General features: G+C 42.6%; 1 protein-coding gene across 1 annotated transcript in view; it reads right to left on the bottom strand.

The window, feature by feature from the left end:
- Positions 1–12,366, bottom strand: part of adcy8 (adenylate cyclase 8 (brain)) — a 157,196-nt gene that overhangs the window by 65,837 nt on the left and 78,993 nt on the right. The window contains exons 3-5 of the mRNA XM_041802430.1: positions 5,825–5,955; positions 4,712–4,823; positions 4,055–4,182 (exon numbers count right to left, since the gene is read on the bottom strand). Coding sequence (XP_041658364.1) covers positions 4,055–4,182; positions 4,712–4,823; positions 5,825–5,955 — 371 coding nt within the window. The remainder of the gene's footprint in view (positions 1–4,054; positions 4,183–4,711; positions 4,824–5,824; positions 5,956–12,366) is intronic.

Here is a 12,366-nt window from a genome sequence, read left to right as displayed (position 1 = left end):
CTAATGGGACTTAAGTGATTGTATTTCTGGCTACCATTACACCATGAAAAGAAAAGAACACTGCAAGCAGCATAGAGAAAATGTTATTGAAAAATAAAATTCAGGAAATGGATACAAAAAAAGCCAAGGCACCAAACATCCCCCACAGTTCAGGTAATTCCATCATAAAGAAACAGCAGGAGTATGGCACATGTGTAAATCTGCCTGGATCAGGCTGTCCTCATAAACTGAGTGAGCGTGATCACCAAGACATCTGAGACTACTCTGAAGGAGTTCCAGGCTTTGGCAGCTGAGATGGGAGAGACTGCAGACAACAACTGTTGGCTGGGTTCTTCACCAGTCAGAGCTTTATGGGAGAGTGGCAAAGAGATAACTCAGATTCAATCTGGACTAGAGTTCACCGAAAGGCATGAGGGAGACTCCATGGTCAAGAGGAAGAAAGTTCTTTGGTCTGATGACACCAAAATGGAGCTTTAAGGCCATCAGACAAGATGCCAAACACTGCACATCACCACAAACACACCATCCCCACTGTGAAGAACGGTGGTGGCAGCATAATGCTGTGGGGGTGCTTCTAGGCAGCCGGCCCTAGAAGCCTTGTAAAGATAGAGTGTAAAATTAATGGGAAATCCTTGAGGACAATTCTGTTCAGTCTGCAAGAGATCTACGGCTTGAGAGAAGACTTATTTTCCGGTGTGCAGTGAAATATTGTAATCACTGAATAAGGGTGTAAGGAAGTGCAGTGTTGAAGCCTGTAGTGTAAATATTTCCTTCTCTTTAGCACCCTCTGCTGGATCTAATGAAACTGCAACAAGCCTTTTTCTGTAAACTTCACGTCTAAAAATAGTCTTGCAATACTTTATTTAATTGATATTACTCTGTAGAAATCTGACATTACAGAGATTTTTGGGTTTTATTGATCAACAAGCCACATTATATTATGACTGAGTTATAAAATCAATAAAAGGGTAAAACATCCAAGGGGAGAATACTTTTTCAGGCACTGTTTGATAAGTATGACTCAAGTTTTTAGGCAAATTAGACTCAAAGTCAGTTTAAAATTAGGCAGCAAAAAATAATCTGTATAACAATGAATAGAAGAAACTGTGCATGCAGTGCAATAATGCAATAATAGCATGTATAAAACAGAAGTGTAACAACACAATACACACCCAGAAACATGAAGCCTTTTGTTGAAAATGAATCAAATGGTTTTAAAGATGAGAGTAAATCTCCTACACTCGGTGCTCATGTTTGACCTCCAGGATCTGAACAGGAAAACTTCATCTTGATATGCATTAGTGGTGATAAATGAGGCTTTTGTCAGCTGTTTGTGTTCAATCCTAATTATCCAGCCTCTAGTAAACATGAACATCAGATGAATATGAATGAAGGAAATTAAGAGTACTCCAGGTTTCTAATTCAGGGAGTTAAACTGGCAGAAAGATGGTCATTAACCTGCATGTATAAATACAAATAAGTGAGCCATGATAACACTGTCTCTCTTCATGCTGAGCTGTTGTGCCACCTTTCTGATTCCTGATTCTTTTCCATATTTACCACACTTAAATGTTTCAGATCATCAAATCAATTTTAATATCTCATAAAGACAACCCAAGTAAATACAAAATGCAGTTTCTAAATGATGACTTTATTTGTCCAAACCTATCTGGCCCTGTGTGGAAAAAATAATTGCCCCCTGAACCTAATAACTGGTTGTGCCTCCCTTGGCAGCAATAACTGAAATCAAGCGTTAGAGTCTTTCTCATCATTGTGGAGAAATTTTGGCCCACTTTTCTTCACAGAATTTTTTTGACTCAGCCAAATTGGAGGGTTTTCCAGCATAAACTGCCAGTTTAAGGTCACACCATCAATTGGATTTAAGTCCAGACTTTGACTTGGCCACTCCAAAACCTTAATTTTGTTTTTCTTGAGCCATTAGATAGAAATGACTAAATTGTGACTTAAAATAAAATGCATTTTGTTCAAAGACTAAAACTAAGACTAAAATTAAAAATAGCTGCCAAAATTAACACTGCTACAGATGTGAGCTTTTTTTTTAGAAATATTACTCAGTTTTCCACCCAGAGTGGTACGGATATCTGGCCTGACTCATGACCTAAATAAATCACTGTGGTAGAGTATTGCAGAGTGACGCACAGATATTTGATGCTTACAGTATCATAGCAATAGTTTAAATTTGACAGAGGAGTATAAACCAGGCTAAACCGTCAGAATTAAATTACAAACTTACAGCCTGCCTTTCTCTTATTCCCACATTTCTTTGTCTACAATGACCCAGCTAGAAACAAAATGCAAAGATTAGCATAGAAAGCACCAGTGGGTCTCTGTGGCCTTTTTATCAAACATGTTATTAATTAAGGTCTAAGCCGTATGTAGCTGGCTGCACATTTACTGCACAAAGTGGTTGCTGGTAGGCAGCTCACCATATCGACTTAATAGTATACAGCACAAATCTCACAGCTTATCCAGCCCTAATCCCTCTATTTCCTCCAAACACCGGTCCTCCTCTCCTCCCTCTCTGTCACACTGAATGTGTTGTGACAGCGCCAAAATGCTGCAGCGACAAAGAAGATAACAGGAATGAAGACGCCTCAGGCTTTAAAAGCACATTCTCCAGGGTGTGTGAGCATTTTCACAAAGAAGTGCACAGCCGCCGCGCCTTTGACGGACTGATCGGAGACTGTATTTCTGCCGCATTCTCCCTTTTTCTTTCCACATGATGTGAAGATTACACCGTCCGTTATGAGTTTACATTCATGAGCTTATGAGAGCTGCAAATCCATGTTGTGTAATTCTGAAAAAAAAATCACACCGTCACAGAGAATAATTCTCCTTTCGTCTCCGTGATGCATGAATGTGCGATACGATTGGACCTTGTAATTGTTTGTGTTGTTTGTTCTGTAGAGACACAGCCGGGGGGAAATTCTTGCAAATGCAAGTAATGCAGACGTGCTTGTTTTTGATCACAAAGGCTGCATACAAAATAGGCTCACAGTGAGGAATGAGATAAAAGAAATATAAGCAGCAGCAGCAGCTCCGGCCCGTACCGGCTTTCCTTATTTGACTTATTCAGAGAAAAACACTGCAGCGAAAATTAACATCTGCAGTAATGCTGGAAGTTTTGTCACAAAGGATGTAGACTGCAAACTTACAAAAGCTAAGTTGAAAGGGGGTATCTTCAGAGGATTCCTCATACTCAGAGGCTGAAGTTTAAAGTTTCAAGTCCAGCATTTAGACCTTAACCTGTCCATAGTCCAGTCCAGCAAAGGGTCTCATCTCCTGCTTGTATTTTGACAGACATGTAAAATAGACAGTAAGGGGAATATGGTGGGTTTCCCATGTCTGACAGTCAACCTATCATTTTCATTCTGTTACATCTCGTAACCAAAAAAACAACCCTTCTTCTTCTCCTCCCTCAGTATTGACTGCCCTGTTCTTTCCAAAATAAAGGCAAAAAATGCCCAAAAAACAAACCTTAAAAAAGGCAAACAGCTCCACCAGAGCCTTTGCATGTTCTCTCTGAGTCTGATATTTATGGACCCAAACCCAATTTAAACCTGGCATTTTAAACAAGTTGGCTTTTATAATGAAAATGTTGTATTTGATATGAGAGAATATCATGACTGTAGCCTGTTTTGCTTGTGAAGTGGAATAGACTATGGCATGTTCATGGACCATCGAATGATTATGAATTTTTCAATCATAGTTTGGCAGACTAGGGGCCCCCAAATAGGATCTTGCAAGGGGCCCCCAAAAAAGCTAGAAACAGCCCTGGTCTTTCTGTATCAGAGGCAGCAGTCACCTCCCCCTGCTCCTAATCTGAGTCAAATGTGGATTTGTGCATCTTATGGTGGTCTGTTGGAAACAAAGTTGCCCCTAAGGGACAGCAAAGACCCTCCAATCAAATCAAAAACCTCCACTAGTGACTGATCCATACCATGTTCATTTAGACTGAATGGGGGCTGTGTTAAAGGCTGAAAATGGAAGTGGCACCTTCAATAGTCACTGAAACGTCCTAAGAGGACCTTACCTGATGGTCTTGATCATGCTGAGGCCCATCTCCACACAGCAGTGGGCGTGGTCTTGTCTGGGCTCAGGTAGACCAGATACACAGTAGTAACAGTCTCCCAGGATCTTTATCCGTAGACAGTGATGCTCCTGCAACACAACGCTCACATCAGCTCAGTGTCAGGCTAAAACATCAAACATTCACTGAGATGACCTACAGCAGGAGAGCACAGGGGATTACAGAAAGCATACGTGGTCTGAAATAGAAACAGAAATATAAGTGAATGAAAAATAAATAAAGCGTATCAGCTCGGTTCTGCATTAAGGCTCTGACTGTGAAATCCTGACTGGCCAAGCATGACAGTCTGAAACGCTCCCAATCTAATATCAGACAGACGCAAGAGCCCACAGAGTGAACGTTCAATCACTTATTCACTCTGGTGTTTTCAATAAAATATTCATCTGCAGACTGGAGCCGTTTTCTTTAGCTTTCATGAACCCTTAGAGGCTGTCGCGGAAAAGATGAGCAGGGTGAAAGGCAGCCTCGGTTTTCTTTGTGACAGGAGAGATAAAGAGCGAGGAGAGATCTGAATCTACTCCCAAATATGCCGGCCTGGTCAGCAGCCTGAGGGGAGACGTGTAAGAGCGTTCAGTGTCAGGGTCAGTCTGAATTACTCACATGTGCGAGGCGGTCGAAGCGTGCAAAAAGTTCATTCAACATTCGCACCAGCTCCTGCGCGGACAGCGTCGTGGAGAGGTTTGTGAAGCCTTTAACATCTGCGAAAAGAATGCTGAATAAAATATGGAAATGTCACTTTAATATCCAGGTCATACATAGAAAGAATTATGTAATGCTGCAGACACAAAGGCAAATAAAAAAAACTGTATATTTAAGTAAAGATCTCTTGCACTCTACTCTCTTTTTCAAAGCAGTTTAGCAGCATGTTTGACATGTTTCTATCCCTCATTGTGACTGTTATGAAAAACCTGAGATGCAGGTTGTACCATTAAGTCTGGATAGCCTGAAACATGAAGATACAGAAGGAGCTTCTCTCCATACTCTATCATTTTGTCTGTATTTCTGCACATTCTCTTAAAGCTTAGAGATACACACCACACATCTGGTCATGAGTCAGCAGTAAGCTCTATAGCAATACTGTGCATATAACCTTCATCATCCTGGAGTGAATCAAGCTGTGAGTGCTTTATGTGCAGCAAGGAAGACATGAGGACCCTTGACATACACCTCTCCTGCACATCCTAACATACTCAAGTGTTTAAAATGGAAGAACTGCCTGCTTATAAGATAAGGTCAGTCTTATGCCCTTGCTGCAGAAGTGTGGTGACACTGATGGTGAAAAGACCCATCTACCTCTTAGTTTTTGACTTTTATTATACAGGGTCTACACAGAAAATCTGCCATAAATGTAACACTTTTCAACCATCTTAAGACCTACTTGCATCTGTTTTACAGTCTATAAAATAAACTTATATGGAGAAAGAGTCAAAGATGTATTTCTTCCTCATCAGACATGGAATGAAAACTTTCAGAAACCATTCAGAGCAGAACTATAAGCAGGAGAAACACTTCAGCAGACACATGGCCTCATTATTATTTATCTTTTCAGGTTTGATTTTGGGCAGAGATTAATTTGGTTTCAGCCACAGAACAATCAAACATGTGTATGTGTATGACAACATTCAACTTTGTCAAAAAGCCTCAATGATTTAGAGCTAACCCCTCTGACACTGATTTATTGACCACAGTTAAAAACAAAGCCATCGTCCTCACCTGACATTCTCGTAGCGGTGGATGTAGATTCTGTGGAATTGATGCTGGAGGTGTTCATCCTCTACATTTGTCATGTCGTTGATCATTTCCAAAACTACAAAACGTGGCAGGACTGATAACACCAGTCTCTCCTGTGGAGGAAGGAAGACAATTATATTAGTCCCCTCCCACTTATTCACGGGGTTACTCCCACTTTAACAGGATTTACTGGACACAAGAGATGTTGAAGAGTTGGCACAGGTGTTCACAGCAGAAAGCTGTCATTTTCATAGATCTCTATGCAGGAATCACCTCCTGCCCCCCATCTGGAGTTCTTTGCTGTGATGTGACCTTTACAGTATCTATGTTATTTTGGACACAGACAATACTTCAAGAACACTCTGAGGGATTATCTTTAAGTTTTGCACAAATATCCACGCTGACTCAGGATAAACTGATGACATTTTGGTGGTGTTGGGGTCAAAGTGAAAGAAAACAGGCTATAGGTTCTTTGCAGTCTGATGACATGTGAATGTCTGTTGGGGGTGAGGAAGTGGGGGACAGCCATTAGGAATGAATGGGAACAGAGGAAAGTTAGTACTTTAGAGCTCTAAATGGGCCTGTACTCTGCTGAGCTGAGCTGAGACAAATCATCTGGATTTTGTCACAAAGAGAGAGGTTGGATGGACATCAGCTGTTGTAAACAGCTCAAAATACACTATATTGCCAAAAGTATTCACTCACCTGCCTTGACTCGCATATGAATTTAAGTGCCATCCCATTCTTAACACAAAGGGTTTAATATGACGTCTGTTAGTGTGAGATTATTGTGCTCTCTATGAATCATGTAACACACAGCTTAAGTTATGTTTGGGCAAGTATCCAATAGTGTTTGGAAAAATGTACTTGTATGGGACTGAAGGCATCACATGGGTGCCTCCACAGATCAGATGTTAAAAGTATAAATTCATGTCAAGTGTGTACATTCTCTGTCTTTGCATCTGTCCCTGACCCAGCTCAGTTGTGAATTAAACCCTAAGAGATCTCCAAAGATCTTGTACACGCCTCCTCGTGGCCATGCACGGTAACTGGTACCTCGCGGTTCCAGGTGAAGTTGTACAGGATCTCGGAGCAGCGGTGGGCCCCAGAGACGTGGCATCTACTGGCACTCGGACATGCACTGATGCTTGTCAACCACTGCTCCAGTTATGGGTAAATAGCCCCAACTATGGGTAAATAGTGAAGACCTCAACGGTGGACCAGGCGGAAGATGGTGGAGGCATCACAAAGGCTGGGAAGGCGGATGAAGGCTGCAGCAAAGGTGGGTCCCCAGTCGTCTTGGTTCCCATGCCACTGGATCCTGGCCCGTTCAATGCAAAGGACTGTGTGGAGGCTGACGGTGCACCGGTCTCCCCACATTACAAGATCTCACGCACAGGCGTCCTCCCGAAAGGGAATCAACCCCTGGGAGGATGCAGCAACTAAGAAGGCATCATGAAAACAGCTTGTCCAGGAGGGAGCTGCATGTTACAATGATGATCTCCACCGTGCTGCAGAAGCAAAACGCAGACTCAGAAAGGAGAAGGCTTCCACCAAAATGTAGAGCAAACTCACAATCACCACAGCCCATCCCTGCCCACACTGCACCAAAGTATGTGGCTCCAGGATTGGCCTCTTTGCCCACCTGAAGACCCACAAGAACCAATAAGGAGGACAGTCATACTTGACCTCGAGTGACCGCCGATGAAGAGATCTCCAGCCAGTCTTGTGTCCGTGACATTTCTGAATCTTGCTCTTGTGCCAACACAACATTCATTTCCCCATTACAACGCTGGTCCACCCTTTGCAGCTATAACAGCTTGAACTCTTTTGCGAAGGCTTTCCACAAGGTTTAGGAGTGTGTTTATGGGAACTGTTGACCATTCTTCCAGAAGCGCATTTGTGAGGTCACACACTGATGTTGGACGAGAAGGCCTGGCTCTCAGTCTCCACTCTTATTCATCCCTAAAGTGTTCTATCAGGTTGAGGTCAGGACTCTGTGCAGGCCAGTCAAGTTCATCCACACCAAACTCTCTCATCCATGTCTTTATGGAGCTTGCTTTGTGCACTGGTGCACAGTCATGTTGGAACAGGAAGGGGCCATCCCCAAACTGTTCCCACAAAGTTGGGAGCATGGAATCGTCCGAAATCTCTTGGTATGCTGAAGCATTCAGAGTTCCTTTCACTGGAACTAAGGGGCCAAGCCCAGCTCCTGAAAAATAACCCCACACCATAATCCCCCCTCCACCAAACTTTACACTTGGCACAATGCAGTCAGACAAGTACCGTTCTCCTGGCAACCACCAAACCCAGACTGGTCCATCAGATTGCCAGATGGAGAAGCCCGATTCGTCTCTCCAGAGAATACGTCTCCACTGCTCTAGAGTCCAGTGGTGGCGTGCTTTACACCACTGCATCTGACGCTTTGCATTGCACTTGGTGATGTATGGTTTGGATGTAGCTGCTCAGTCATGGAAACCCATTCCATGAAGCTCTCTACACACTGTTCTTGAGCTAATCTGAAGGCCACATGAAGTTTGGAGGTCTGTAGTGATTGACTCTGCAGAAAGTTGGCGACCTCTGAGCACTATGTGCCTCAGCATCCGCTGACCCTTCTCCGTCATTTTATGTGGCCTACCACTTGGTGGCTGAGTTGCTGTCGTTCCCAATGGCTTCCACTTTGTTATAATACCACTGACAGTTGACTGTGGAATATTTAGGAGCAAGGAAATTTCATGACTGGACTTTTTACACAGGTGGCATCCTATCACAGTACCATGCTGGAATTCACTGAGCTCCTGAGAGCGAGCCATTCTTTCACAAATGTTTGTAGAAACAGTCTGCATGCCTAGGTGCTTGATTTTATACACCTGTGGCCATGGAAGTGATTGGAACACCTGATTTCAGTTATTTGGATGGGTGAGTGAATACTTTTGGCAATGTAGTGTATGTCCTTTTGGTAGTGTATGGCTATGCAGAATTCACTATTTACCCCCCTAAAGAGAGTTCCCCGCTGCTGTATGACATCATCTGCAAAGAACTTATACTTCCCTGAGGTGTATAACCACAAAGCTGTAGGTCTAATTTCATATAAGAGTGTATATTGCAGATTTTTTATTAAATATATATTTTTGTCCTGAAAAGGAATTCTGCCCCTGCCTTTGCAGCTGCTTGGAAAATGTACCCCTGAAACTCAAGCTTCAGCAGTTTTTCCCTCTTCCATTGTTATTGAACGATCTGATATCTGAAGTCCCACCCCTTCTTGATGTTGATTGGTTAATGAGTGAGTATTGGACACTAATAGGGCTAAACAGTGTGGTTCCAGAAGCAATAATCCCATTCATCTTCTCCATAGCAGATTAGATTATTGACCATATCCTCAGAAATATCCAGGTTAGACTAACTACTAGCTACCACTGTGAAGTGATGGTATATGCTCCTGTAGAAGACAAAAGTTTGCAAGACATCATCCTTGTTAAAAACAGTTTATTTGCCATCTCAGTGCCCACAATCCCTGAGTGTCAAAACAGTGCGTCTGACTGATTGGGTCTCTGGTTACCACGTAAACGTCTACCAAGGCTGCAAACAAAGGCTGTCGACTGTGGAGGATGATATTACATGCTGCCACAGTAGGAGTGAGTAAATACTCTAACTACGACATAAAGTAACATTTTTATTTACAATATAATCACTACAATAAAGAAAAGTGCAGAAAAAAGATACATTAATGATCTGAAAGCTTGAAAAGCTGTCACTGATAACAAATCCAATGAATTGAATGGATTGTGGGATGTGCAGCTCCTTCCTCATTGCAATGAAATGCGTACATGGTCTTGCACCATGGGTGTAGCACTGGGGGGACTGATTACCCAGGGCCACAGTAGGGAGGGGCCCAAGAGAAGCCTGCCATGAAAATGGTGTTTTTATTTATTTTTTCTTTGTAATTAGTGTCATTATTGAATCAAAAGTGACTAAATTAATCGACATATTAGTCAACAGACTGAAATTTATATCAAATAGGGTGAAACACAATACTGGGGGGCCCTGCTCCTCCCTTAAAAATGTCCAAATGTCCAGCACTGCAAAATAATGCAAGTAAATTCAATTTAACCGTAGTAAAATTATTGCTTATAAATAAGGAAATCATGATTAAAAAATCCAAATATCTCTGCATACAATGCAGGGATATTTGTAAAAATGATACAACATTAGTACCTTGGTTCGCTGGTTAAGAGGGGCCCTGTTTAATATTCTTTCTGGGGGTCCAAAATCCCTAGCTACGCCCCTGCTTGTAATCACGAGTAATCAGGTAGCTGGTTAGCTTGGCTCATGCATAAAAAGCGTTGTAATGTGGATTTACTAAATGTCTCTGGGGGATCTGAATGGTGAATTTTGCATCAGGAACCAGTGCCACCAAAAAAGTGAGCGGGCTTTGTTGAGCTCTGTGAGCACAGCTGTGCTCTAATTAAGTAACTATTTTCATCTGGTAGCGTGAGACCGTGCCAACAAAACACAGCTGACACCGTAGGGTTTTTGTTCTTAGAAAGTTGAGAACTTAGAAGAGTGAAGTGCATTGATTTTGTATGAGAAGAATAAAAATCTGTGTAAAAAGTGCTGTTAAAACACACAGATCCCAAAGTGACTTTTTAAGTCTACAAAGCAAAAAGTTGCAATCTTGCTTTTAAAATGGGTGAATTTATTTCAACATGATACAAGGATATCAGACATCTGCTACTCTGATAAAAGCTCACAAAGCACGGAAGTTGAAGACTGAGTTTGAAACTCCACTGGAGTTGTGCATATATTGAGTGCATATATTCTGTTTGAATGCAGTCTGCAGAGAATGATGTAACCTCCAGATTAAGAGCAAAGAGGGATTAGACAAAGTCAAAGAAAAACTATTAAGCAGGCAAACACTAGTGAATGAATCTTGTCAAAACAAATTACATAAAGGTCTGTCTGTAAGAAGTGATTTAAAGGATAGCTGTGCCAGCCTAAGCTCCTCCAGCAGGATCCTGTAAAGCCTCCAGGCCCGCTGAAACAACACCAGCTCCTTGTGGTTATTGTACTGATGCACTTGGCTGAGGCAGAAACAGATTATGAGTGGGTGCCATGCAGAGTCCCTCAGTGTTTTTTTTGGCCTGAGGGATCTTCATCAGAGCCAAGTAACTGCCTTCTTCAGTTGCTCAGTACACAAAAACCAAAAGTTGAGTTTCTCTCTCTGCCCACAAATCCTACAAATGTGCTAAAATAGTCGGCTAATGTTTGGCACAGAATGGCAAAAGGACATGATTTTGGACGACAAGAACCTGAAATCATCAGCTAAGGTCCTGAAACTGATGGAGACATCTGAACACCACTTCTTTATGGTAGAAATCACATCAATAGAGCTGATTCTGGCAGCTGATTTCTTTAAAACTGAGCTGTTTTTCTGATGCAGTTTTACAGCTAAAAAATAAATAAAGCCAGCCTCGTCTGAGCTGAAGCTGCATGTCGCCGTCTGAGAGCTGTGGAGAGCCTCTTCAAACCTCGAGCACAAGTGAAGAGAGAGAGAGAGGAGAGGGCGAGACACAAGAGGCAGCGAGGAGAGAGACGGGCGAGAGAGAGAGAGAGAGAGAGAGAGAGCTCCATTCACTCCAAACACATCCATCTTCATTCATTACTGTCACAGTGAATGAAAAGCAATCCAGTGATGCTGTTTCACCACTTTAGTCTCTCAAACACATGCACAAATACTCACAGAGGAGCACTAGTGGGTCAGATCAGAACAAGCTCTGATCTTTGAGATAGGAAGGGAGAAGCTACTTGGTAAGAGGAATCTGCTTTTGGTTGTTTCAGTTGGAAGTAGGTTGTTGGCAGTTTTGCTTAGGCTGAACGTGTTAGTTTCACTCTCTCTGCAACAATAGGTGAGGCAGTTGACGCGTGTGGCTCCCTCTATTGATTGCTAAAAGTGTAAACTGCCGGGGCGGAGTTTCACTGTAGTCCAAGCTTTAAGAGAGTTTGAATCTAAATTTGCCAGCAGAACAAGCTCTGATCTTTGAGATAGGAAGGGAGAAGCTACTTGGTAAGAGGAATCTGCTTTTGGTTGTTTCAGTTGGAAGTAGGTTGTTGGCAGTTTTGCTTAGGCTGAACGTGTTAGTTTCACTCTCTCTGCAACAATAGGTGAGGCAGTTGACGCGTGTGGCTCCCTCTATTGATTGCTAAAAGTGTAAACTGCCGGGGCGGAGTTTCACTGTAGTCCAAGCTTTAAGAGAGTTTGAATCTAAATTTGCCAGCTGGGGCGGTTAGCGGCTGTGCACAATCAACTCAATTGTGCACATCTGTGGCATATCTCTCTATATAAGTACACAGACTGCGCTGAAGCGTCAGCTTTATCGTCAGCCCTTGTGGTCGCACTTTTGTGTGAAGACCACATTGGGTAAAGACCAGCGAGTCTACCTGTGCGAGTCCACCGAGCAAGGCCACCGACAGGCAGCACTGCCTCATAACAGTCTAACGCACCCCAGCAGTCTAACGCAACATGT

Source organism: Cheilinus undulatus, linkage group 13 (genome assembly GCF_018320785.1).
Source record: "Cheilinus undulatus linkage group 13, ASM1832078v1, whole genome shotgun sequence".
Taxonomy (NCBI): Eukaryota; Metazoa; Chordata; class Actinopteri; order Labriformes; family Labridae; genus Cheilinus; species Cheilinus undulatus.
This window is presented reverse-complemented; position numbering and strand designations above follow the sequence as displayed.